The sequence below is a fragment of the Xyrauchen texanus genome, chromosome 21 (assembly GCF_025860055.1).
Source record: "Xyrauchen texanus isolate HMW12.3.18 chromosome 21, RBS_HiC_50CHRs, whole genome shotgun sequence".
In the NCBI taxonomy this organism is placed as follows: domain Eukaryota; kingdom Metazoa; phylum Chordata; class Actinopteri; order Cypriniformes; family Catostomidae; genus Xyrauchen; species Xyrauchen texanus.
Window position 1 is genome coordinate 17,682,555 of NC_068296.1, and position 27,523 is coordinate 17,710,077.

The 27,523-nt window shown below is 36.8% G+C and overlaps 3 protein-coding genes across 4 annotated transcripts; all 3 read right to left on the reverse strand.

Moving 5' to 3' along the window:
- Positions 1-232: 232 nt before the first annotated feature.
- kti12 (KTI12 chromatin associated homolog) lies at positions 233-5,629 on the reverse strand. The gene is made up of 8 exons (XM_052152692.1): positions 5,377-5,629; positions 4,526-4,577; positions 2,648-2,700; positions 1,948-2,003; positions 1,766-1,845; positions 1,487-1,646; positions 1,319-1,381; positions 233-1,155 (listed from the first exon to the last, which is right to left on the reverse strand). Exons 1-8 carry the CDS (start codon positions 5,525-5,527, stop codon positions 1,069-1,071), a joined length of 702 nt encoding a protein of 233 aa, XP_052008652.1. The 5' UTR covers positions 5,528-5,629; the 3' UTR covers positions 233-1,068.
- Positions 5,630-9,698: 4,069 nt separating this feature from the next.
- Positions 9,699-12,770, reverse strand: sec11a (SEC11 homolog A, signal peptidase complex subunit). Its single transcript, XM_052152612.1, has 6 exons — positions 12,597-12,770; positions 11,745-11,854; positions 10,781-10,930; positions 10,405-10,524; positions 10,153-10,210; positions 9,699-10,063 (listed from the first exon to the last, which is right to left on the reverse strand). Exons 1-6 carry the CDS (start codon positions 12,645-12,647, stop codon positions 10,013-10,015), a joined length of 540 nt encoding a protein of 179 aa, XP_052008572.1. The 5' UTR covers positions 12,648-12,770; the 3' UTR covers positions 9,699-10,012.
- Positions 12,771-13,056: 286 nt separating this feature from the next.
- Positions 13,057-26,957, reverse strand: LOC127661969 (zinc finger protein 592-like). Of its 2 annotated transcripts, none has more exons than XM_052152958.1 (9): positions 26,113-26,957; positions 23,557-25,801; positions 22,869-23,041; positions 21,950-22,123; positions 21,697-21,841; positions 20,494-20,769; positions 17,772-17,884; positions 17,075-17,216; positions 13,057-14,548 (listed from the first exon to the last, which is right to left on the reverse strand). In XM_052152958.1, exons 2-9 carry the CDS (start codon positions 25,780-25,782, stop codon positions 14,045-14,047), a joined length of 3,753 nt encoding a protein of 1,250 aa, XP_052008918.1. In that variant the 5' UTR covers positions 25,783-25,801; positions 26,113-26,957; the 3' UTR covers positions 13,057-14,044. The 2 variants fall into 2 exon arrangements, with proteins under 2 accessions (XP_052008918.1, XP_052008917.1); XM_052152957.1 differs by having other exon boundaries at positions 22,863-23,041.
- Between the last annotated feature and the right edge of the window lie 566 nt (positions 26,958-27,523).

Here is a 27,523-nt window from a genome sequence, read left to right on the forward strand (position 1 = left end):
GTCGAAAGCCAACCAAATGTGCTGGTTGAGTTGTTAATATAATTTTTTTTTATATATATATATAATTATTATTTGAGGCATCTTGAATGAAAAGCTTTTGCTCAATCAAATATGTGATAGAATAGTAATTAATAGCAATAGAATATTATTGTTCTGAAACAGTCTGGTTTCTTTTTACCTTACCCTTTTAATAATTTGTATGAATAATGCATATACAAAGACAAACACCGATTTCACATTTTATTGCACTCAAAAGTTATACACTGTTAAAATGCACATTGAAAACAATAAATATGACCTAAACAATAATAACAATGAAAAAGAATGCAATGGTAAGAACTGTTGTTAGTGCATACTCTTATTAAGATACTGCACAAACATGTTGGCAATCTGTCCAATGTTCTCTGTTGGATGCATCTTGGTATAACTGATGAACTGGCGTCTGAGTTTCCTCAACTCCACCATGTTAAGACTTCTTGTGAGTTTGATGTATTAAAGAGGTTAAGAAAATTAAGCTGTGACAATATCGTACATGACATTATATGGTTTCATCTTGATCATCAGTCATGCAAGGTTATTTGGCATATACCCATCCTAGAGACCTTGAAGACATCAAGTATAAAGAGAATAAAGAATATCTATAAATTACTTTCTAGGAATATCCCTTTTAAATCATGTATTATTTCAAAAGGGCCACCGGTCACTTCCCTCTATCTACTGTCTGAAAGCTAAAACTGTTATCGAGCGGTCATTGAACTGCAATTGCATCAAAAAGAAATAACACACTTTGATGTGTGTGTGTATTTATGTCTATTACTTTAACACCAATTCAATTAGAATCAACATAGTATACAAAATTTAATTTGAGGTTATTAAAATTCCACACTTGACCTTACTTTTCTGTTGTAATCTTTTTTAACACTTATGTCAGGACATTTATGTTTCGACAGAAATATATGAGAAATATCAGAGCCGTGATGTCTGGTGGCACAACAAAGCACCACAACATGACATTTCTTTCTAAGAATCAAAGTACAATTAAGAGCACAACAAGGCAAGAAAAAACCTTTAGCGGAAAAAGGATATCTTTTCTTTAGCTCCAGGAATGGAAATGAGATCCCCGGGGACGCAGGTCTTCTGTGAGTCAAGAACAGCCTGCGACATAAAACAAGCCATAAGATGGCACATACAATTGATACTGTTTTGCTTTGCAAATGCCATCTATAGAATCTCACTTGTAGGCAAAGAAACATAAAGGCATGAATCTGAATGCAATACCTGAAGGAGATGATTATTTTTTACATAAAATTATTTTTACCATTAGGACATCTTGAGTAACTTTGTCCAACTCGTACAGAAGGTTGGTGGACGAGAGCGGTTGCTGTGGAACAAAACCGAAAAACAATGTTCTGATATTCTATCAACTGCAATCAAAAGTAATTAATGCAGCTAAATTTTAATTCATAAATAGGACTAGTGTTCTTACACTTAGCGTGGACTGATTAGGTGGTGGTGCTTTTCTTTTGAAAAGTGCATCACAGATGGCTTCATATGGAAGCGTGTCCTCTTTCTGAATAGTAAAGAGTGGACTATCCCATCTGTTCCTTGAATCAGGTGCTTCAAATCTCAGTACAAGACCATCAAGACTTTTGTTTAAAAGATCAGAAATGATAATAGAGATTTTAATTCAGTGACTGTAACCGCTATATTCATCTTCTGAAAAAATATATCTCTTACAAAAGAGCTAAAAAATACAAATGCTTACATTTCCTGAGTGTACTGAGAATCAACCTCTCTACCTTTATTCCATTCTGAGCTCACATCAGCTGACGTCAAACAGTACACCTGTAGCAGTTATAAAACCCCTAGTTAGTTAGTTAGTTAGTTCTTAAAAGAGTATAGTTAGTTATACAAGCAGTTTGAAATAAGTTTCAAGAGTTTACATACCAAACAATGGGGTGTCTGTGTATGTTTGATGAGGCAAAACAGCTCATATCTGTAGCCTGGAAATGAAAAACAATCCTAAATCTTATATCAGGCATCTAGTTAAGTGTCTTGGGCAACAACAGATGTTGAGACTGAGTTCTGCTATTATACTTGTTTGACAGCACAAGCAGAACTGAAGCCTGAATGTCACTCCAAATAAGACATTAAGAAGCGTGTTTTACTGTTCCACAAATCAATTCATAACCTTTGGTCATTCAATTCATTCTCTAAAGCCAAATGAATGACATAATACATCACAATCAACCCTGCATGTTCTCATATCATTGGGTTTTAAAAGCAATTACATAAATGTATTAAATAGATAGTTCACAAAAAATGAAAAATGTGTCATCATTTACTCACCCGCATGTCGTTCCAAACCTACATTACTTTCTTTCTTCTGTGGAACTCAGAAGGAGATGTAAGGCAGTATGTTAGTTTTTAGTTACCTTTCGTTGCATATTTTTACCCAATACAATGAATATGAATGGGGGCTGAGGCATTGTCATTCTGTCTAACATCTCCTTTTGTATTTCACGGAAGAACGAAAGTTATGCAGGGTTGAAACAACAAATCAACAACAAAAGTAAATGACAGATTTTTGTATTTTTTTGAGTGAATTATCCCTTTAATTTTTACACAAGCCAAAAGTTTAATTTACCTTTAATGTAATTCAAGGAATCAAGAATCACAATGTCATCTTTATTGACTTTCCTAAATACAAAGATGGAAAAGGACAAAGTGAAATCCTGTGCAGCTCAGAGAACTATAGTTCAGAGTCTGAACTATAGAGAATCTAAGTGTATAATTATAAATATACATTTATTATTAAATAAAAGTATAAATATTATTGTTGGTGTATAATTAATCCCAGCTGGACTTATCACAATTCTTTATGTGTCTGCAATTCAGTATCTGTGTTTCTACCACACATATAAAATAATTTTTCTGGATTTTTCATGGGTGATGGCTGGAGGTGTGGCATATCAGCTTCTGCTATACGCAGATGATATTTAATTATTTGTCTCTGACCCCACAAGATCTATGCCTTGTCTCCATAGAATCATTCATTCCTTTTCCAAGTTCTCAGGATACAAAGTCATTTAGTCTAAATATAAAGCTTTGGCTCTGACAGCGTACTGTCCATTAATAGCCTTCCAGTGTCCCAAGCAGGGCAATAAGTATTTGGCCATTTTATTTCCAGCAACTTTGTATGATTTAGTTAGAGTTAATTTTGATCCCTTTAATAAAAAGGTTTGAGCGATGTGGGCAGGTGGGCTTCATAACATTTATCTATGACTGGGAAGGTTAATGTTATTAAAATGAATTTTATTCCAAAATGTTACCTGTTACAATCTCTCCCTGTAGATGTCCCCCTCTCTTATTTTAAGAAATTTGACAGCATAACAAAGTGCTTCATTTGGAATGGTAAGTGTTACATTTCTATAAGTTGCAGATGCTGACTGACAAAGGTGGGTTGGGTCTAACCAAGATTTTGTTTTATTATTATGCATTCGGTCTCAGACATTTGGCTCATTGATCGTTTCCACCTGAGAGAGCCCCTCCCTGATTTTGTATTGAACAGGAAGTTCTTGCCCCAATTTCACCATTGCAAAGCCTTTCTATCAAACTAATCGGAGAAGTAAAGTTACACCCCATTATCTTACATTTACACTCGGTATGAACAAAAGTATCTAGAGTGTTTAACTTGGATATTTATTTAAATGTAGCCTTGAGCATATGGCTGAACCCAAAACTATGTCCCCATTCTGCTGGTCAGATTGGATTGAGAGGAAGGTTAATACACTCGGTGACTTATATGAGAGTGTTGAGATCCTTTGAAAATATGGTTCAACATTTTGGGATTCCCAGATCTCAATTATATAAGTATTTACAGGTGCGCCACCTGCTCTGCGCTGTTTTTGGGAGTAGCGTGCATCCCCCTAGAGTGGCAGATACTCTGGGAGTGGCGATTACTGCTTTTGGGAAAGGTCACGAGGCATCAATGTATTACTCCCTGCTAATTCAGAGTCTGGGGGACAGAGCTTTAAATTCTCTCAAAAGATTATGGGATTATGATTATTGGAGGGAGAGTGGGTTAGGATTCTAAAAAAAAAAAAAGTCTGCATCTAGAGTTGCAAGGGTGCGCCTTATGCAATTTAAGATTGCACAGATTTTATTGGACCCCATCTAAATTGTATAGGCTTGGTCTTAAGGACACACCCACCTGCTGGTGATGCCATTCAGAAGATGTAGACACCACCCATGTTTTTGGGGTATATATATATATATATATATATATATATATATATATATATATATATATATATATATATATATATATATTGTTTTTGTCTTTGTGATAAGTTATGAATCAATACTAATTAATTTTGTTTGTATTTTCTTTGAATCCATCACTTGAAAAAGGACACATGACACGTGTTTTAAATGTAAATAAATAAAGTATTTATGTTTGAGTCAGACTTCAAAACAAGCATCTTTATAGGAAAACAGGAGTATGAGACAGATCAAGAATCACCTCTCCACTTCAGCTCGCAGTGCTCCTCTCAGGTCCTTCTCTTTCTGCGAGTCTGTATTCAAACAAATCTCATAACTTACCCAGTAAGATTCAGATCAAGCAAACAGGATTTGAAGTCTGTTTTATTGATCAATTTTTTTTATGTTAAATTTGATCTCATTTCCCATTACAATTATAATGTAAGTACACTGACCAAAGGTTAAAAAGGTTAAAAGGGACAGTTCACCCCAAAATGAAAATGCCCCATGCCATCCCAGATGTGTACGACTTTCTTCTGCTGGACATCAACAAAGATTTTTGTGAAGAATATCTAAGCTTTGTAGGTCCATCCTTTTTTACAATAAATTCTCCTCCCTGCCCAGTAGGTGGCAATATGCACAAAACAATCGCCAAAAACAAAAGAATGTTAAAGTGGAGGTTAATTGTAAACAAGGACTTAAATATGTATCTGTTTTTCATTATCATATTGCTTCTGAAGGAATGCATTTAAACACTGGAGTCGTATGGATTACTTTTATGCTGTCTTAATGTGTTTTGTGGAGCTTCAATATTGTGACAAACATTCACTTGCACTGTATGGACCTACAAAGACGAAATTTTCTTTTAAAAAAATCTTCAATTGTGTTCTGCACAAGAAAGAAAGTCACACACAGCTGGGATAGCATGAGGATGAGAAAATAATGAAAGAATTTTCATTTATGGGTAACTATTCATTTAACAGACCTGCGTATGTAGTGATCACTGGATGATGGTCCCTAGGCCTCACTCAACATAGCAATTCTTACACATATGGCAATACTAAGCATGACTTTTAATAGTCGATGTTCAATTGACTTCCAGAGGCCTCTCACCTGCATACACAGAGTTCTTATCAATTCCTTGAGCTTCCTCTCCGACAAGATGAACCTTTCTTTCAGTATTTTGCGTGAAGTAATCTCTCAGATCATGAGCTCGTTGGGTTTTACCACTGCACGGGTACCCACAGATAATAACTAAAGGCATTTTAGTACAAAGCTCTTGATGACATGAGGAAATTCAGTATTTTAAAACTCCTTCGGAGATTCATACTTTTCTAAAACGATACATGAGGGAATTTTCTTCCTCGTTTTTGTGTTGTTTTGCAGACATGGGTAGTATATTCTGCCCTCTACAGGTCAATCAAAAAACATCACACAGCTCTATTGATTGATGCAATGAGGTGGATAAAGAGCTGACATCGGTGAAATCACATCAGCCTCCAGTCCACAATCACTTAACAAGCGTTTCACAGAAGCGTTTATGTCCATAAAAGTATTCTTCTCCTTAGCACAGAATAATTAACTTTTCCTACTCTTACCTTAAGGTCTCTACAACACCGCACTTACCATTTGTTTATGTAAGAGTAGACCGAGTACAGTTGGAATAGAAGGTCAGTTGAAGCACTGTGAATATTTCACTTTTAATACAAGTTTGAACAAATTAGCATACTTTCTCTGTGTGGAAAATTTGAAGAACATAGTCCACATTGATGAGAAATTATTAGAGAAAATCAGTTTTGGGGTAATCATTTTCTTATTCTTGTTTTATTGAATAAAACATTACTTCGGAATGACCATGAAATGAAACTTTGCTTGTTGTATTTATTGATTTGACTATCTTCAATCAATGTATTTTGGGACATCCTAAGATGTAAGGTCATGGTGAAAATCAGACAAACATGCAAGGTGATCAAGCGGGGGACAAATGGAAAACTGTGTTACAACATGGACCCATGCTGTAAGAAACATGGTCGCAAATGCTCCTTCTAGAGTTTTATTAGCTTTATTCAATCAGAAAGCTTAGATTAGTAAGCAAAATAAATGAACGAAGATAGCTAGATTATAGATTGAATTATGCAATGTAAATTATTTTGTAAAGTAGATATAGTCCAAAATAGGATTGTAAATGAGGATTTTGGTTTGTTTGCATGTGTGGGCATGTCGCAGGACGCCTCGTATCAGGGTGAGGAAAACCTAGAGAGTATTTCTAGCTAATATGTTAGAAATTTTACATATGCATGCTGAATTAGAAATATTTGAAAACAATAACAGAATAAAATGTGTCAGAATATTTCACTATCCCACATTACAATTGTTCTAGTGTACTGTTACAACTGTAACTGGTATGGAGACAATTGCAACAAAAGCGTTCCATGCCTTAAACACAAAATTGTAGAAAATAGGAACAACATATGCAGGTTTTTGGCATTTATTTTGTTAGTAGACAGATAAAGGTGTCAGATGTGGAAAAAATGGCATGTTTATTCTGCTCTATTTGTGCAGTATTGCAAAAAGTGTTACAACTGTACTCGGCCTACTCTTAGCATGAATCAGGGAAAACTTTGAGCAAACCCAAGAGGAGGATAAGCTACTCTCAGTGGGAGATTTTTACCATAATTAGAGTGTGATTCTTCCAATGTTGTTTTGCTAGATTCTAAGAGATGTCTGCTTAGTCATGGCTGCTCTACTTGGGGAAAAATTTATTAAAATGCAAGTTTAGATAGAATAGATCAGTAACTTTTTTCTGACATTGATGAGTGATTATAATTAGACTTATTTGCTCTTCCACATACATTTATTTTTTAAATGTAAGATTTTTTTTTAACATTCTTTCTCATGCATTCGTTCACTCATTCCTTCAATCAATCAATCAATCAATCAACAAGATCTTTGTTTCAACTATCCAATCAAAACAGAATTTACAGCAGTTACTCAAATCAGTTTCAACATTTGACATAATATTAAGGCTCTTGTAAAAGGTAACACTAAACCGAGACTCGCAAGCTTGATCAAATGAACATTTTATTACCATGTTCACTGTGACTGGCATTGTCACGCACTACCAGGTTCTACGTTCTATGTAGTTTTTCAAAAGCTTTATCATGAACTCCGTTTCCTGAAAAATATTAATAAAAAACAAATGATGGATGAAACAATGTCATTTTACGTTTCTTTTAAGTATATTTTGTGTTGATATGATTGCTTTACATATTATAAAAATGATGTTATTTACCAATTATGTGTATTTATTTTTTATTCTATAAATAGATCTAATTACCTGATTATACAAATCTTGCGTCCCTTTTGGATCTTCAAGTTCAGCCTGTAGAGCGACTTTCAGCAGCTCCAGTCCTGAGTGATCAGCTCCCTCAAATCCTCTGGGTTTCCCCATGATGAACCCACTGAATCTCTGAATCTAGTAGATTCAATATACAGTAGCCACCTGTCACCTAGAGATTCCCACATGGATATACTGATGTGCTTAAAGGGTAACTAAACCTTAAACCAACTTTTTGTAGTTAATGATCTGTAAGCATGGGGCTTTATTAGTACTGGTCATTGATTCAAGTAATTTCTTTTGACATTTGTGTATAAAGTGTTTTAATTCTACAATATGTGGTGTAAAAACGTCTGAGTGCTGCCCTCTTCAGGTTGAATGGTGGCTACTGCAGTTGAATTTTCCTATTGGCTGTTGCGGTACTTCGTGACGTAAGCGGTGACAGCTGACGTAATCAGGTTCCAGCTCACCACGCCAGATTCATGTACATGTCGTCTTGCGACCGTGTGAGGAATAATAATAACATAGAGTCTGACAGCAGCTGTCAATTAATCCGTCACTACGAGTCTCACATAACGACAACACATGTTTATTATTTGAATGAGATCATTTAATACACACTGACTCAGCCTCAACTGGAAGGTAGAAGTTATTTATCCATGTTTGAATTACACACCATGGATGCAAGTCTTTAAAATTGGTTCTGACCCTGAGTAATTTCACTCTTTATGGCCCTATATGATAGATAGAATTAACAGAATAGAAAAATAAGTTTTTAGGCAAGCATTCCTCCTAACAGTAGCAGAATGATTCTGAGGAACTCCATCTGACCACTTGGCTTGTTAATATTAAATAATATACTTCTCTGCATTGTACTTGAAATACATGTAAATTATTTAAAAGGTACACATGCATCTTATAAGCCTCCATGTTGCTCATTCATTTGTATTTGGAAGAGTGAAAATCACCTTTCATGTGCAACTAAAATTATTATGATATGATGCTGCTTGCAGTATAAAGATTTAATTTATCTTCTACAGTCAGTTCTAATTAAAGGAATATTTCGGGCTCAATATAAATTAAGCTCAATCGACAGCATTTGTGGTGTAATGTTGATTACAAGAGTGAATTTTGACTCGTACCTCCATTTCTTTAAAAAAGCAAAATCAAGGTTTTTCGGTGAGGCACTTACAATGAAAGTGAATGGAGACAATTTTTTGATGGTTTAAATGCAGAAATGTGAAGCTTATAATTTTATAAAAGCACTTACATTAATTATTCTGTTAAAACTTATATCTGTTTAAAAAAAAAGCTGTAAAGTTGTTGAAATCCGTTTTTGTAGGTTCATGGCTTTACGTCATCATGCAACAAAGTTGTAAAATTGGATATGGCTTTATACAGAAAAGATTAGCGAGCGATTTTATCACACGGAAATCAATCTCTTGTGGCTATACTTTTGAAACGGTGAGTATTTTTTATTTTATAACCTTTTCTCTCAATTTGGAATGCCCAATTCACACTACTTAGTAGGTCCTTATGGTGGCACAGTTACTCACCTCAATCCGAGTGGTGGAGGACAAGTCTCAGTTGCCTCTGCTTCTGAGACCGTCAATCCATGCATCTCATCATGTGGCTTGTTGAGCATGACAATGTGGAGACTCACAGCACAGGAGGCATGTGCTATTCTCCGCAATCCACACACAACTTACCACGCACCACTTTGAGTGAGAACCCCTAATCACGACCATGAGGAGGTTACCCCATGTGACTCTACCCTCCCTTGACTGGGTCAATTTGGTTGTTTAGGAGACCTGGCTGGAGTCACTCAGCACACCTTGGATTCAAACTCGCGACTCCAGGGGTCGTAATCAGCATCAATACTCACTGAGCTAACCATGCCCCCGATATGTTGAGTATTTTTATGTTTACTCATGGTCCCATTCACTTCCATTGTAAGTGCCTCACAGTAAGCCAGATTTTTCTTTTTTTTTTTTTTAAAGAAAAGGAGGGACAAGTCGAAATACATTTTTGTGGTAAATAAACTTAATCACTTCAGGCCCCATATACGACTTATAAAAGAGCACACTTTCAAATTCGGCTCAACATTTTTATTCCATACAAAATTTAACCTTGAAGAAAGAAGTTAGACAGTTTTCACCATATGGTGCAAGTACATCTATGAGTAAAGTCAGATCAAACAAAAATGTAATTTGGTATGACATGAAAAAAAACAAAAACAATTCCAAATGCTTCCAGTAATTTTTTTGTGTACCTCAAGTTTGCGCTGTTATTGGACATAGAAAAAGCTAACTTGACCTTTGTCTCTAAGAGCAAGTACAGGATTTTGACAAAAAAACACAATAGAAACTGGTAACCAGAAGGATGTGTTCCATGGCTTCACTGACTCTGTCTTCACTCTCTATGAACCAACACAAACAGTCCAAGCAAGCACAGTACAGCATACTGTCAAGGAAAACAAGGTGTTAGAGCAATGCTACAACTTTTCACCAAATAAACATAATTACTTACATTGACATTAACAGATAGCATACCTTAAATTTGGGGTAGTCATTCATCAAAATTGTGACAATTCCAATGTAAGGCACAAACCTGCCACAGAGGAAGCGTGATCAGAGTATGGCATGGAACAAACAGAAACGATCAAAGTTCTATCTTTAAATACTAGGTTGAGATTTGTTTGTTGCTTCTACTACCATTGATATTACATTGAGATTACTGATATGGAAAGCGCTCCAGGTGTTGATTAATTCACAGAAAGTCTAAGCCACAGTTTTTGTGTTTACCCTCTTGCTCTGCCAACCACATCTTTCTTCTCCAGCCAGTGCTGGCCCTGCTTGTAAAGGCCCCTGTCATCCACAGCATTATTGTCACCTTTCGTTAGGAACTTGATGTCACCATTTTCTCTGAAATCAACAGGCGTTATGGTTACTGAAATGAACAAAGCTCTCAGTATTTTCAGACAATAACTAACACTACAACTTGAATTACTATTATAGCTTGGTACATACTGCGCCCTCCCAGACAATCTTAAATTCCCATGATGTGTATAAAACCAGGATCGTGGGGATTTGATTATCATTTTTCTTTAGAACAAAATGCATTCCGAAATCACTCTCTCACCCAAGAAATCATGTGCACTGAATCGATGATCTTACTCACTTCTCGTGAATTTTTAGGACTCTGTGTACAATGGGAATTTCTCTTCCCTCAATCCTGAACACAACGATTTCTCCCACTCTGATTGGGTCTTCAACACGATTTGTGAGGAAGAGGAGGTCTCCTCTGTGAAATGCAGGTTCCATGCTTCCACTAAAAAAAATTATAATAATGACATTAACAGTTGAAATTAATTGATGTAGACATTAACAGTGTTTTAAAATCTGCTTCAATATGATCATAAATCAACCGTCATATCTTCCACTAGGCTTGATATTCTGATCAAACAACATGGCTTTTAAGAAAACATGATTTAGAAAAAGACACTTAAAATTTGTAAGGATGCACCTTCATGAACATTTTTGGCTGATACTGATTTGAACAAAAACCTATAGGCCGAAAACGATACCTTGCCACTTACCGTATTTTATCATCAGATCACTTTTTACTAAGGATTGCTTAAAAAAAAAGTACAAATAGGTACAAAAGCCTTTTCACTGTTCTTACAATAAATAATTTCCATTGAACGTTGGATCTGTTGAACACATGAAAGACCAACATGTTTAAAGAAAGCCACAGTGAAAGAAAAGTACAAGATAAAAAATAAATAAATATGATAACATGATGATTGATATGAAATTGGTGTGTTACCAATTAATATATAACATATAATATATATAATATAAACAAACCATATGTTTTTCATATCAGCGTGTTCATGCTTAGTTTAGTCAATAATTGGGCGATATGGGCAGCCGATACATTGGTGCATCCCTAATAATTTGGTTTCAAATTAAATAATGGAGGTTCAACAAAGCCTATATATCTTAGTCACACAGTTCTCTACAACAATGCAGGAAAATGAAAATATGACATAAACAGTAACAACAGTATGCAACAAAACATATGAACATGGTGTCCATCAACAGAGATTGAGAGTGATGAGCAGACATTCTAGTTGCCTTACCTGAGAACAACAACGATTGGGCTCTCACTTCCAGTTACAACCATCAAGCCTTTCCAAATCATCAAGGCTGAAGATACAATCATTCCAAAATTCAGCACCTGATAATAAAGCTGAAAAGCACCAGAAATAATGCTTAAAAACAGCAGCAATTGGTTTCATGTCTTTCACCCCTTTTTCTACTTCGCATTTGCTCATTCTTACACACCTAATGAAGGTATAGACTGTTACTAAATATAGGGATGACTGGTGCAGATTTAAGCTCTCTGGCTGTGCAGTGGCTTAAACCAGTGGTTCTCAACCTTTTTGACAAGTCCCCCCACTGTCTGTGTCTGATTAAAATAATGAATCGTGGATCATTTTTTGATTCTAGAAGTTTCATAAAGAGTCTGTTTATAATTTATAGGCATACATCTTAAAAGTATTTTTAAGCATTGTAATTAAACGGAATAATTTTTATATTTCTTATTTTAAATACATTTTAAGTCAACCTGAGGCCCCCTTGGAAGTGTGCTAGCCGGTTCCGTCTCACTGATTGAGAACCAATGGCTTAAATTAAGTTAAAAGCATTGTGGTGTATAAATTAAACAGTAATGTGAATAGCAGCTGTTTAAAAAGAAAATAAAGTCAGCCTTTTGTTTTATTCTCTCTGACTGCACAATAACTGCACCATATGCAAAGCAATTCAACTCATATTGTATTCTTACTATCCTTAGTAAAGAGCAGTAATAAATGTGTAAGAACGTTATTGCAGCTGTCAGTCGTTCAGGATGACGTGTAGTTACAGAAAGCAATGAAAAAGAAGCATCGAGCGAGCTAGCTAAATAAAAATCAATCAATAAAATAAATACACACCTGGCGCTTATTCATTCGCCGGACATCATCGAGGAAGTCTAAAGATAACATTTTGACTCTAAACTAAATGTATATATAAACAGTCTAACAAAACAATGGCAGAATTTAGATTTTGTTGCCAAAAGTTGCGCCGCTACTGCTGCTCGCTAGCGGAAACGCGGCAACTCTTTTCCGGTTGTGTTACTTCCGGTGAAGGAAAAAAAAAAATCTTATCATTTGCATAGTTCCAGCACAATTACATAGTTATTACCCGATTTATTATTACATGCAAATATAATACCAATATGTAATTTATACAATCAATATATACGTGCCCACAAATATTACTATCAGTAATATATAATTTATGTAGGTCTTATCGCATTAAGAAACTCCTCTTATTAACTGTAACTATGATTAAAATGCCTTTGATTTGAAGGTTTAATCTGAAACATTATTGTCGAAATAACAAACAAATGACTGAAACAATAGTAATTTTTATATTTTACATTTTTGAAGGACCCAAAAAACATCACACCTCTGATGATAGCACATATGTAAAGTTGAGTCTCTGTCGTCTTCAGTTTAAGAATATGTTAATTATAAATTTTTGTGTTTTTTTTTTTTTTTTTACATACAAGCATACAAAAGTGCTAAATTGATAATAATGGCTCATTGAATATAAATGCAATTGAAACTAGTCATATACATGGAATGAATATGAAAATATATCTTCTCTGAGTGCAGATACCAGGGTTTAAGTGAATACTTTTTAGAATAATGTAATCTCCATTGTAGCAATACTGTTACAGATGTTTAGCTTTGTGATACAAGCATGCTTTGTCACTAACTACCAAATTTTAAAGATTCATCAGACATGCCCTTTCTTTCCAGACCATCACAACATAAGCACCACCAAAGGACTGACAATCAAAAGGTACTACATTTTTCAGTTCTTTCCCCTGATGACATATTTGGTGACCCTGAAAACAGCCAAAATATTAAATGACTGTCTCACTTATGGCTAGAATATGTAACATACATAACATTTTGTGTGACTAAACCTGTGTTGTAATATATCCAAGACAAATTGGATGTGGTGCATTAACAAATACATACATTTGTTCTGAAAAGAAACACTGTATCATGTACTGACATGATGCTTTTGAAACTTCATGAAAATAAATTATGATTATCCACATGGATGAGACATACATAGGTCAAAGTAATACACAGTAAAAAGTGGCGATTAATTGCATGAATTTAACAGTTTTAAGTTCATTCATATAATGCAATAAAAGTCTGAACTTCTTTGAGATATATGCGACTTGAGATATAGTATTTTACTGTAAGGCAACATGTTTGCAGTACCACATTGATTAGCTGCATATTCAGTTAGATGGTACGTTCAGCCATTGTTTGCCTGCAATTAAGTTGATTAGCAGCTTTCCATAAGAGGGACCCATTGTTTAGGCCTTTTCTTCATCAGCAAAGTCACCCATTTTTGATGCCTGTGTGTTTTTGCTGACATCAAATGCATCGTTTATGGTATCACAAGTCTTATTTTTACTAGAGAGTTTGAATTGCTCCTCTGTGGAAAGGCCTTTCTTTTTGGGAAAAAGACGTACAGGTTTACTTTCATCACTCAAGTCTGTTGAGTTTACACCCCCTTTCTTTTTTGCCTGATCTTTAAAATCCTCCTGCTCCTCCGGTTCTTTGACCTTATGCACAATGAAGAGGTGTCTGCTGAGTGCTAACTGAGATGTGAAACAAAGGCCGCAGTGCTTGCACTGTGGTGTGTCACTATCAGTTCTGTGTTGAGGTATGTGCTCCTGAAATTGGGCTTGGTCATCAGAGGTAAAGCCACATTTGGCACAGCGATAAAGTGGCTTAAGACGCTTGGCCTGGGAGCCATATGAAGTTCCCCCATTTCCTGCCTCCTCATGGACCTCCTCTGCTCTTCTTTTGGGCCTCTGAAAGAGAAACAAGAAGCTACATAAATAGACCCATTTATAAATATGGCCTATCAGTGGGGATTTCTATAAGACTGCAAGGGAAGCTCAGCTTCCCCTATAATGTCAAAAAAATAATGGTCAAATATGTACTATTGTGTAAACAATTTATTGACTAAAAATGCGTTAGAACACGTTCATCTCGAAGACGAGTTCGTTCAGAATCAGCTACATTACATATAGCAGGTCGGCTGACTTGATTTACTTCTCATACATTCCCGTAGCGTCAGTGCATTTCCCTGTTGAAGCCAAGCGTCCATTGACTTCAATGGGGCTGCTCTGAACAGTTTTGTTCAGTGCTCCGAAAATAGACGGTCATTGGATAAATGCTGCAATTATGTCCCGCCCACGGACGCTCAGCGTCTCTGGGGGTGAATGAGGAGTGGGCTGGCCCGGACTCCGGGCTTCCGCGTGATGATTGGAGGATCTGTCGAAAGACTGCATCTCCTTTTGATTGACAGCGAATCTGTACTATAAGAAGTCACTGAAGCTATTTCGCGCTCAGTCCCATCGCGGATTTCTCAAGTGTAGTCGAAAGACAAACTGCTGCAACCTATTTCTTTGGCGAAATTGCTAGTCAATTTGCATAATACATTTCACACAATTATACACCACATTCCTTGTTTCAGTTTTACCAAGTTTAATATATTTTGTTTTAGAGCGTTCGTTCGTTCGTTCGTTCATTCATTCATTCATACAGTAGGCTAGGCTAGCGTCGTACGGGTGAAACTGCGCACGATGGCAGACGGTGCTAATATTGTCGACCTGATTTTGGCGAAGCCATTTGAAAGTCTTCCTTACGAGGAAAAAATTAGAATTAAACAGCAGGGCAGATCAACACCTAAGATTGATTTAGTGCAAAAAATAGGGTAAATAAGTTTATAATGTAGGCCGAAAATGAGCTTCCCCTCTTTGAAAGACCAGCAGCCGCCACTGTGGCCTATATGGGTAGAAAATTTGTGACACATAATGGAATACCTCAGACCCATTAATGTGTACTATTACCTCATGAAATCAAAAAGACATTGTGATGCTCTATATGTATAAAAAAAAAAAATAAAATAAGAATGGATGGAATAACTAAAAATGTTTCTATAAGTTTATATATTAAGGACTTTAGGAGTTTTAATTAATAACCCTGAGGTAAAGTTTTTCTCTCAAGTATAATGCTTAAAGCATGATGATCCCCTTATGTTAGGAAATTATTTGAGGGTGATGCATATAATCCCTTAGACATTTCTCTAAGGTAAGGGAAACCATTAAGGTTTCAAAGATGAGTCCCAACAGATGAGTCCCAACCCACATTTGGCCAGTTTTACCACATATACATTACTTTTATAATATGTTTTTATATACATTTTAATGCTTATTAAAGTTTGTCAGAATAATTATTCATGTGAAAATTATTGTCCGAACTCTTCTGAAGTAGCGCATAAACGGCATTGTCACGTGGCGTCTGTTACTTTTCTCAGCATATTTCAGGATGCACCAATCACAGATGGCTGCACAAATATTTTTTCAAAATCATTTTCAGGAGGCAACACGGGCAGATTTACATTTGTATCTAATGTACAATCATCTAAATTAATAGATTCAAACTTTTCTGGTCTACAAATCTTTCCTGTGTATGTCAAAAAGCATCCTTTTTTTTTTTTCTTCATTTGGACCAATTAATGAAGGATTACGCTTTTAATGCCGTTAAGCGCCCTCCTGAGGAAGACATCTTTGAATTTGAATGACTGTGCCAGGTAAGGGCTGGGCTAGACATGTAGATTTCAATATATATAGAATAATATAACTGCACAGATAATTATTGCCATCTCAAATGAAGAATATTAGTTGTGGTTAGTAGGGCTGTAGCATACTAATATATATATATTTGCGATATAGCAAATTAACTTGCGGTATAATTTTAATGCATCCATTCGTACCATTTATAAAGATGCAGAGAACAAAAAATACTATGTACACTTCTGTGTGTGTTGTTATTAGATCACCCTCCAATTAGTTAGCAATTGCCAATATTGTGTGAGTCAAATCTGCACTTCTTCTGCAATAGTTTCGCATCATTAAGATGGTGTAAAAGGGTTCTACCCATCACGAAAAATTTGCATTGACACACTGTACTCTTCAGTTGGTTCTATATACTTCTTTAGAAACCTTGTAACTCTTAACCTACACTTAAGGTGAAGTTTTCTTAACCTTAAGATTTACATAGGAGAATGGCATTTATATGGCTTTATGCAACACTTCATGGTTTTCAAAGGCCACTTAACTAAAAAAAATATATATATACTTCATGGAAATCATAAGGGATTATGATGTTTTACCAATAAAAACGATAAGTAACCCTTTAGGGTTATTTTCTGCAGCACCCTTAAATTTAAGGGAATCTTTAGGGTGATCGTAAAAGTGCACTTAAGGTGTTTTATGCAACCGGGCACAAAAGTGTTTCAATAAAAGACTAAATGTTTATTTTGTGGTTACCTTGCATGTGGTTTTCCCAATCTCTTGAGATGCTGACTTTGCCATCTGGCTGAAATCTGGGTTCTTAATTCCATGCATCAAGCTGATGTGGTTCTTCAGCATAGTGTGTGTACTAAAGGTTATCCTCTCATTTGTGCAATACCTTTAAGATTGATAAGGAAGGAAACAAACTTAGACACAAAGACTAAGAAAAAGACACAAAAGACTTCATTTTAAAGCTAGATGGCGTGACAGTTTGAGTTCACGTATAAGTAAAATATTATACATTACACACATTTTCATCATGCATGGAATATACTAACGTGTAATTTAAATAAGTCTTGTAGTGCGTTTAATAGCAGCTATGTTAGTTAAATGTGACAAAATGCAGGGATCAGCGAAGAGTATAAAGTTGAAAGTAGACCAATTTTGCAGTGATTAATAAGTTGCTGCACTGAGTTGTCATGGAAATATTCCGGTTGAAGATAAAGAGGAAATGATGATGTCTTTCATTGCGCCCTTCGCAAAGTGTGTTCCAAACAGCCATATGATGACACGAGTGCTCTGCTCCCTCCAGAGTTCACACTTCAAGGGCTCTACCCTTCGGAGTGATTAGGGTATGGGGTGCTCCCTTCCGACTGGAAATCACCCTATGTTATTATACTGAACAAAAATGTAACATTTTATGTTTTAATTGTTAGCAATGTAATGACTTTACCAGCATGTGTAAACTTTCTTTTTCCCATCATGGTCACTACGAATGTGTCGTCTAAGACTCAAGGGTGAATTGAAGGATCTTTCACATTGTCGACATGGATGCCTCTTTACAGACTGTAAAAAAAATAAAAGGCATTGAATAGTCAAAATCTCAGATCATTAATTGACTAGACCTATAAAGTACTGAAATAAAAATGAGGTAAAAAGGAATAGCCAAAGCAGAGAACTCAAAATCACATGTTCAAAAAGTAGGTTAACTATTTGGAATTAGCTGGTTATCTGCATTAATTGGTCATAAAAGGTGATCTCTTCAACAAAGTATAAACAAACATAATTTGATACAAAAAAACAACACACAAACACTTATAATCTTTTGTCTTTACTGAACACATCCCATTAAACATTCACAGTGTTGTGGAAAAAGTATGTGAACCTTTGGATTTAATAACTGTTTGATCCTCCTTTGGCAGCAATAACCTCAACCAAGTGTTTCCAGTAGCTGCAGACTAGAGCTGAACAATGTTCAGAAGGAATTTTGGACCATTCTTCCTTACAGAACTGCTTCAGCCATATTCTTAGGATGTATGCTATGAACGGCTTTCTTGAGGTCAATCCACAGCATTCAGGTTTCAGGTCTGGGCTCTTACTGTGCCACTCCAAAATGTGGATTATTTTTTTTTTTTTAAGCCATTCTGTAGTGAAATTACTTTTATGTTTAGGGTCACTGTTGTGCTGCATCACCCACACTTCTACTGAGCTTCAGCTGGCGCACAGCCACTCTGACACTATCCTGTAGAATATCTTTGGAATGATTTTTTTCCCAAGCAGTCCAGGGCCCCAAATCATGATGCTCCCTCAACTGTATTTCACTGATAATGTTTTTATGTTGGTATGCGGAGCCCTTTTTACACCATACGTAGTGCAACATGTTCTTCTCAAACAATTCAACCTTAGTTTCACCTGTCCACCAAAGATTTTCCCAGTAGTATTGTGGAGTGTCAAGGTGATATTTGGAAAACTTCAGGTAAGCAGCAATGTTTTTTTTGGAAAGCAGCAGCTTCCTTCAATGTGTCCTGCCTTGGACACCATGCCTGTTTAATGCGTTACGACCTGAGGCGTAGTATTATTATTACAGTTGTTGTTTTCCTTTCTTTTCATGATGCCTCTGTGGCGAATTGTGTTTGTTACTTATTGTTGTTTCTCTTTTTTCCATGGTTTCTGCTGCGCTACCGCTGTGCTCAGTCAGGTGGTGATTGTGTTCACCTGCTGCTAATTCGCTGAATGACAACCTCATTTACACCGACTGGCTCTTGCAAGAAGGCCAGCATAAAAGTCAGCCAATGCCTCACAGACAGCGATGAAAGAGAGACTCTGAGAACTTGTCACCCCACAGGGATTCCTTTTCCCCTGTCCCAAGCATTTTGTTGTAGTTCAATTGCTATTGTTGTAAATTCAGTGTACTTTTTAATCTCTTTTTGTAAGTGAATGAGGAAACCAGTAAGGAGATGGGTGCCATTTTTGTTTGGAAAACACTTTTTCTCCGGTTTATCTGGGCTAGCCAGGGAAACGGACATTTTAATGTTGTTTATATAAAAAAATTAAAATAAATGGTGTTTTATAAATTATTTTGGCCTTAATCCCTCCTGAAGCCATTTGTGTTTCCATTACTTTTTCTTTGTGTCAAAGTTCAGTTTTACCCTTGTTGAAAGAGTATTTCTAGTGCTGGGGCTGGAGAGGAAGAGTTTCCTGGGTTCTCTCTCTACTTTTGTTACCTCTGTCCATAACCCCTAGACTGAAAAGGGAGCAGATCTTAACAAATGTTTTCCGTATAGCAAACTCATGAACATAGATGTTAACTGGAGTGGTGGTGGTGTAGTGGTCTAATGCACATAACTGGTAAACTGTTAATCAGAAGGTCGCTGGTTTGATCCACACAGCCACCACCATTGTGTCCTTGAGCAAGGCACTTAATTCCAGGTTGCTCTGGGGGATTGTCCCTATAATAAGTGCACTGCAAGTCGCTTTGGATAAAAGCGTCTGCCAAATGCATAAATGTAAATGTAAACCAGTTCCAATGATTTCTACTCTAGGATTCTTTTTTATCTCATTGAGCATTCTGCTGTGTGCCCTTTGAGTTATCTTGGCTGGAAGGCCACTTCTAGGGAGAGAAGCCACAGTACTAAAGCATCTCCATTTATAGACAATTTATCTAACCGAGGACAGATGAAAATCTAAGCTCTTCAAGATAACTTTGTAACCCTTTCCAGCTTTATGCAATGCAACAATTCTTGATCGTAGGTCTTCTGAGATCTCTTTTTAACGTGGCATGGTCCAAGTCATCAGATGCTTCTTGTGAATAGCAAACTCAAAATGTTTGAGTGCTTTTTATAAGTTAGAGTAGATCTAACTCACACCTCCAATCTAGTTTCATTAACTGGATGGCAGGTTTGCCAACTCCTGACTCTAATTAGCTTTTGTTGATGTCATTAGCCTAAGGGTTCACATACTTTTTCCAACCTACACAGTGTCATGTATTCAATGTGGACAAGAATACAATACAATATTTTGAATGTTTTTATAATATTGTGTGTTCATTATTGTTACTTTTGAAGATCATACCAGATTTTCAGACAAATATGTCCATAAATGCAGGTAATTCTTGCCACTGTGCAAAAACAATATATACTACATTTTTCCCTTGTTTGATTGAAAGAAATTCTCACCCTGCCATGGCTGGTCTTCATGTGATTGACATAGTTCTCTCTGTCTGGGACCCACAGGAGGCATTCTCCACAGGTCCAACCAGTGTTCTTCATACAAAGTCCACTGCTTAACTTCTGTGCAGCAGAGCCCTCTCTTATCTTCATGCAGGCCACATTAACAGGTTTGCTTGACCTTGGTTGGAGGTTTTGAGGTGATATTTTATTACAGAGAGATGACAATTCAGCCTGTTTCAAGCTTTTATCTGCTTCACCTCTGAAAATGCCACCATGAACATTCTGCAGATGAGAGAGACAAATTATTTCAGTATCTGAATGTGAATTATTATTTAAATGTCTGAGTGATACAGGGGGATTTTTGTTTGCTGTCAGCAGAAGAAAAATTAGAGACAGCACTTGTACTAAGGGCAATGACAAACAATTCTGCCTGGATGAACATCCATTATCTAAAGCTACATTTATAGAAAATTGAGCTGCTTTTCATTCCGGCCAAGAACCAGTCGTTTTGATTGACAACTCAGTCTCACCCACAGAAAGACAGCCAAGAGCATTTGTTTTAGTGCAGACCTATTCTTACCAGGGTGGCCACTCAGATTCTGGTACAGGCTCTAGACTGCTCTTGAGGTCTGCCTCCCAAATGTATGCAATTAAACCTCTGCAGCTTATTCAGAATGATGCAGCCCGACTGATATTCAACCTGATATTACTAGCAGGAAACATTATAAAGTGCCTGCTTGACAAATGATGGCCTTAAGTCATAGGCATGAAGCTAAAAAACATTACTAAGTTGCTCTGCACAAGATCATCTGCTAACGGCCTTAAATGTAAATAGATTTGTAGTCCAGATAGAAAAAAAACAAACTCTCTAAAATATTTTGTATAAAACTACATTGAACCTTTTAACTAAAAGAAAAAAATAGAAAAAGAAAATCTTATCTAAAAGACAGGGATGATTAGGTATTGTGTAGAGAGGATCGAATCGACTTATGTATATTTGGAAAGTATGATCACTTTGAAATTCTGTCTTTGAGATGGAATGAGATGTTGGTGGGTTAACAGGAAAAGTACTAAAAGTCAATTTTGAGATTACACAGGTCCAATGATTTGTCCAATTACAATGGTTGACAGAAAGATACTTCTGCATTAGGAAACAGTGACATATATTGCAATGAACAGCACGAAGTATGTAGATACAAAGTTACAAACCTTGAAATGTTGCATCAAAGGTAGTTTCTCCGGGAAAAAGGATGTGCATTCTGGGCATTTGAACACACAAGTACGGTTATGAAAATGCTGATACAACAACTGCTTTCTCTTAAAGACAGTTTCACAGGAACACTTGTAGATCATCCTGCACAGAAAACATCAGAAATATTCACTCCCATATAACTCCTCAAGACACTTCGAGGAAATCATTCAATGATTGAGCTTATGACAAAAGATCAATAGATTCACTTACTGATGGCTTGGTTCACTGCCACCATGTTTGCTTTTTACATGCATCAAACAGCCATCAGAAGATTTGAATGCTACAGGACAGATAGTACACTTATAGAAGACCTCACAATGTTTCTCCTCAATATGAGACTTCAAGTCGGACAGTGACATGAAAAGCATTTCACAATGCACACACCTGAAAGAAAGTGTATCCAAATGAATCAGAGAGAAAACAACAACACAAAAAACATTTATTGTCTCAAAGCTGAAGTTCATTTCTTTAACCTGTTGATACGCACTCCCTTTTTGAGCACAAACCATGAAAATTACATACCCGAACATAAATGGTTGTAGTTACTGGACCCTTTGGAGTATGGACACAGTTGAAGTATATTTAGAAAGACACTTTGGGCTTTATTTCCAAAGTTTCAGAATGAATATATGTTGTTAGTTTTTAAAGTTAGAGAAGCTGAAGTTTATAGTAATGGAAATATTTTGTTCTGAACATGTTTTATAATCTAAAAAATCTATAATAAAAGTGCCAAGACAACCCAGTAATACAATGTTCTCAAAGCCACAAGTCATGTTTCAAATTTGAAGATGATCTAACATAAAATTAGGTTCCAGCAAGCTTTTTTTCTCTGTAAAATTGACGGAAGTGTACAGAGTAAAATTAAAGCGCCGCCTTTCAAGACGACATTAAATCTGACTGCACTGCTTGGCCATTATGAATAAAACTATGCCGCATTTTTTTAAATAGACAGGCTCGTTTTGTTTATGAGACTCTAATATATAAGATAATATAAAGTTTAACAACATGAATGCTTTATTAAATAAAGCATTTATAATATATTAAATTTAAGCAGATGACGTCACTACCGCGTGCGGGGGAATTGGGTATCAATAGGTTAAAGGTCATAGTTCAAGTTACTTACGAATACCCAATTCTGCGGGTATAGTGGAGACAATTCTCTTTCACGTGCTTCTGGATGTCCACAGAGCGACTGAGTGCACCACACTCAGGGCAGCAATAAGGGGACTTGTGTGTGTGAATACGCTGATGGGCCCTGTAGCTGCACTTGTTGGGTAGCAGCATTGAGCAAACCTTACACATCTGCATTTGAGGTGAGCAAACAAATAAATGCAAAACATGTGTTAACATGAGTATGTATGAGTAAATTACTGTAAAGTGTTTTCAGCCAAACTGAACTGTTAAGGCCAAAACATAATCTTAATTCATCAATCAACGCAATTATGCGTTGCATTCTCAACATTGCTGCCAGTGGCGATATAGCGGGCATTAGAGTGAACAGTCAGCATCTATGTTGAGTTTTCTCTTTCAAGTAAACTACTGTAATGGTGGAGCAACAGTTTTAAAATAATATTGTTGATCAAGCAAGTTAGTCAATATATTTATAGCAACTTAACTGAATAACACTTTCAGTTTAATGGCACTGATTTTGAAGATTGCCCTCTTGAGCAATGTTGCCACAGTACCACAAGAATGCATGTTCAACCAGACTGCACAATGCAATGCGTTGGTCAAGCGACAGCATGTGCATAATTGTGTGAAGAATGTTTCTGGACTTACACTACGGGTCCTAATACTTGTTCAATATTTTTACTCACCAAAACTTCAGCATCCACTGATGACCTCTGATAATGACCTGCAAGTGTGGTGAAGTCTGACATTTCTTTGTTACAGTCCAGGCATTTGAATCCATGTCTGATAACTTTGTCGGGATAAAGAGGCAAGACTGCTTGGCTTTTGGGTGACTCGGTTGTGTTGTTCACACAAGGTATCTGATTTACAGACTGCTTAGTCTTCATGGGCACCAACATCTGCTCAACAGCAATGGGCTTCATAAATAACTGAGTGCACTGCATCACCATGCCTTTGTTCTTGTGTTCACGAGCATGTGCCAAAAGAGCACATTTGTTAAAAAACACCAATGTTTTTGAACAGTGGGTACATGCAACATCAATATGCACACTCCTCCGACTATAATGGTAAGCAAGACTCTTCTCCAGCACAAATGCATCTCCACATTCCAGGCAGCAATAGCCTTGTGGTGGGAGCTTGATACTGCTGCCTGGTGGTGGACTCAGGTCAGGAACATATGGTGGCACAGGGTTTGAGTAATTCAACAGTCTGTTCAAAGTTCCAGCTGCAGTATTTGAGACAACAGCTTGTGTGTTAGCGGATACTTTCTTAACTTGGTGCACTAAAGGTACAGAACTGCACACCACTGAAGATGATAAATGAGAGCGGTCCTGTCTGTTGGTGGAAGACCTTGCTGTAACTGAGGCAGCCACACTGTGTGGGACTAGATTCAGGTTAGCAAGGTGTAATGCCTTTGGAAGGTAATTTGTATTAGCAAAAGAACCCATTTGAGTGGAATAAGCCTTTCTTTGATTATTCCCTTCCTGTGTTCTCTTTAGTGCAAGACCATTACTTTGTGATTTAGTTTTTTTTGAAGTCCTTACAGATTTCATTCTTGCTGGTTTGCTACCCAATAAAGCAGTCTTTGAGGCTTCCTGCTTTCCATCTTCAAAAACAACTTCAGAAATGACTTCATTCGAGCGATACACAGGCAATGTTTTAGAGAAGGCATCTTCAACTGAGGACTGAGATGGCGATGAACCAAAGGGTGACTGGAGATCTTCAGTTTCAGAATCTGGTAATATGCTTGTGACGGTACGTTTGATTTCTCCAGATGAGGTTTTGATAGTCTTTATTCTCACTCTTGGTATTGCTGGAGGCGAGCCAGTAGCAACAGCTGGAGATGCTTTACCACTGCTATCACTACATATACTAATTGGGCTGTCAGGCTGTTTGATAAAACGTTTCACCACCTCAAGATGACTTCTAGGGCTCCTTGGTGATATGGGTATTTTAGGACTAATTTTAATTGCATCTTTTGCGGTAACTGGAAAGTCTCTTGAGTTAATTTGCTCACCAAGATCCTTTTTAGCATTCAGGGCAGATAATGCATCAAGGCAAGTAGACAACCTGGAGGTCTGAGCATTAACGCATAGATGGGAGAAGGAACTATTTGTCTCGGGTGTTGAATATGCATTTGTTCCAAAATTGACAATGCAGTCACTCTTAGTCATTGAATCATAACTTCTTTCCACTCTATCTTTGTAGCACACTGAGCTACCATCTTTTAAAGATGAGGCATCACAACTGAGATCATTCAGACCTTTAGAACCAGGATATCTTTTATTGCTGTTCTCACACACTGCTTGTGATTTTCCATGAATGTCTAACATAGGAAGAGTTGAAGATGTAAAGAGTGAATTAGATGGGAAGTATGAGCTCTCTGCAGATTTTGGACGGTCATCTACTCCATTGCTCTGAATGTCTTCAGATTCTGGGCTAGATATAGGGCTAAACTGAGGCATAGACTTTGACAGACTTGGATATTTTTCAGTCTTGTTTAGGACAGGAATCCTTTCCAAAGAACAGTCACCATTGACAGGAGATGTATCAAGCCTTGGATAGTTGATAGGATGTGTCTCAACATGATGTGTCTCCAGTGAGCTTGCAGAAGTCTTGAACCCATTTTCTAAAAGGTGTCCCAAATGCGAGCCCTCTTTCTCCACAAGATGTTCATAGGAGTTCTGGCGGCTGGTGTTCTTTACTATAACACTGACTGCAGGCACATCTGTTGGAGTCACTGGGCGAGGGCTCAAAGCTGTGGCATCCATACACATCTCTGAATGCTTCAGGTGGCCCTCTCCCTCATCATGATTCTCCTGAATGGCCTCTTTGGCATCCAGGCTGGTCGCATCAGGGATGTCAAAGGCAGCCAAGAGATCATCAAAATCAGGGGTCTTCATATCACCCATTATTAAAGGCTTCCAAAACCTGAACCAAAATACATGTCAATAAACCAAATTTGATACAGCCCACAGGTATGTGACTTCGCAAACAAAATGTCTTATACCCTAAACGTGTAAAATAACATATATGAATAATAACAGTAACCCTTTACTCTAATTTACAATCACTATGCTTTCCTATAACAATTTTGGCAGATTTAAAAAGACATAAGCTGCTGTCAACTCTATTGCAGAAAACAAAAGTTAATTTCAAATCTAAGATATGCAAAACGTACAAAATTTTGCATTACATTGATGGCTAAACGCAAAATAAAGATGTACTGTAAATATAATTACCATTTGATTCCTGGTTAATTCATCTCAGCAGCTGCGGTGTAAAGATTCCTCAACATTTTTGCTGCTGTGCTCCATCTGTACTACACTGACACTTCTAAAAACTTCCATAGTATCAGTCCAGCCCATTCAAAGACTTGGGAGACATATTTAGGGAAGCGTTTAAGCGTTTCTTCGCATTTTAATATAAAAAAATACTGTATTTAAATTAACTCCAAATTACCTTTTTTTTCCCAGCAAGTCAACTAAGCTATACCTTATAGTAAGCTAGCCTCCATCAAGCCTCTAGCTCAAAACCATTAAATTAAGTTTAACCTGTACACTACCATAGAATCACATTTTCCGATAGAGCATCTTTTCCCAGGCGTTAATTGAATACTTAAAGTATTTATTAAGATTTATGCGCTTTTATATGAGATTGAAAGTAGCTAGCTTTAGCTTACGTGCTAACTAAGAAAACAAATCCTCGACAGCCTACCAGAAACATCGTTCACAGTAAATTTTGTCTCATATCAATCCGCAACACATTGACTAACATTTTCACCGTGATTTCCGTTATTACGACGGGTGTGAGAGTTTTTATGAAGAAATAAAAACGATCCGATTTGAGCAAAGCTTCAGCTGTCCTGCGCGAGCTTGGCTGCTAGCTGCTTGTTTCCCAGCTCTGTAAATAACCCAAACCTTTTCTACTAATGCACCAGTCCCCTGGTCTACAGCCAGAAATGCAATGCTAATGGTTAAGCAAGCAAACGTACTGTTTGTGAGGTTTACAAATGTGAGTTGTTTACAGTTGTTCGCTGCTAGCTAATAGCTTTCTATCCCCTTCCTGTGTGCGTGAGGACCCGCTAAACGCCACGCACTGGCTACTGGCTGCCAAATCCTTTTGCAAGTATCCCTGGCTGCAGCTTGCAGAACTGGGCGGGGCAAGACATTGGGGCGTGGCTACACGCCCATAACTTACTCTCATTGGCTCGGTCATCTTTTATTGGTATAGGCTACAAGATAGGAAATGCGTTTTAAACTAGTGTCGATTTTCATGAAAGTGCAGTGGCCCGTAAGTGATATGAAATTGTGTTGTACCTCACTGTTTATTGCAAACAGATGTAGTAGGAGTCAGACTGAGCAGCCTGTTATTGTTTCAGTTGTGTTGAAAGTGGAGGGCAAAATGAATAACCCTACGAGGGCGAAAATTCGACTAATGTGGTCGTAGTCAGTTGAAATAATTTAGCAAGATCATTTTAAATTTTAGTGCTATTACTCGTAATTGACTTTGTGTTGTACCTCACGTGTCATTTCAAACAAATGTAGTAGGACTGAGTCGCATGGATTTATGAACAAATTGTGTTGATGTGTCTGTCTGCTGTCATTCAAATCTGTAAATTAAGAAGATGTGCAGTTGAACAAAGCCTTCATT

What these genes read in the sequence shown, in the direction of transcription:
- LOC127661969 (XM_052152957.1), bottom strand. Translation starts at nt 25,782, where the DNA reads ATGGGTGATATGAAGACCCCTGATTTTGATGATCTCTTGGCTGCCTTT. An exon ending in GGCAGTGAACCAAGCCATCA is followed by an intron (nt 21,842 to 21,949) that starts GTAAGTGAATCT and finishes TTTTCTGTGCAG; the next exon opens with GATGATCTACAAGTGTTCCT. An exon ending in TGAAGACCAGCCATGGCAGG is followed by an intron (nt 17,885 to 20,493) that starts GTGAGAATTTCT and finishes TTTTTTTTACAG; the next exon opens with TCTGTAAAGAGGCATCCATG.
- sec11a (XM_052152612.1), bottom strand. Translation starts at nt 12,647, where the DNA reads ATGTTATCTTTAGACTTCCTCGATGATGTCCGGCGAATGAATAAGCGC. An exon ending in GGCGAATGAATAAGCGCCAG is followed by an intron (nt 11,855 to 12,596) that starts GTGTGTATTTAT and finishes GGTGCTTTTCAG; the next exon opens with CTTTATTATCAGGTGCTGAA. An exon ending in CCAATCGTTGTTGTTCTCAG is followed by an intron (nt 10,931 to 11,744) that starts GTAAGGCAACTA and finishes AATTTTTTTTAG; the next exon opens with TGGAAGCATGGAACCTGCAT.
- kti12 (XM_052152692.1), bottom strand. Translation starts at nt 5,527, where the DNA reads ATGCCTTTAGTTATTATCTGTGGGTACCCGTGCAGTGGTAAAACCCAA. An exon ending in TTCCTTGAATTACATTAAAG is followed by an intron (nt 2,004 to 2,647) that starts GTAAATTAAACT and finishes TTTCATTTCCAG; the next exon opens with GCTACAGATATGAGCTGTTT. An exon ending in CTAATCAGTCCACGCTAAGT is followed by an intron (nt 1,382 to 1,486) that starts GTAAGAACACTA and finishes TTTGTTCCACAG; the next exon opens with CAACCGCTCTCGTCCACCAA.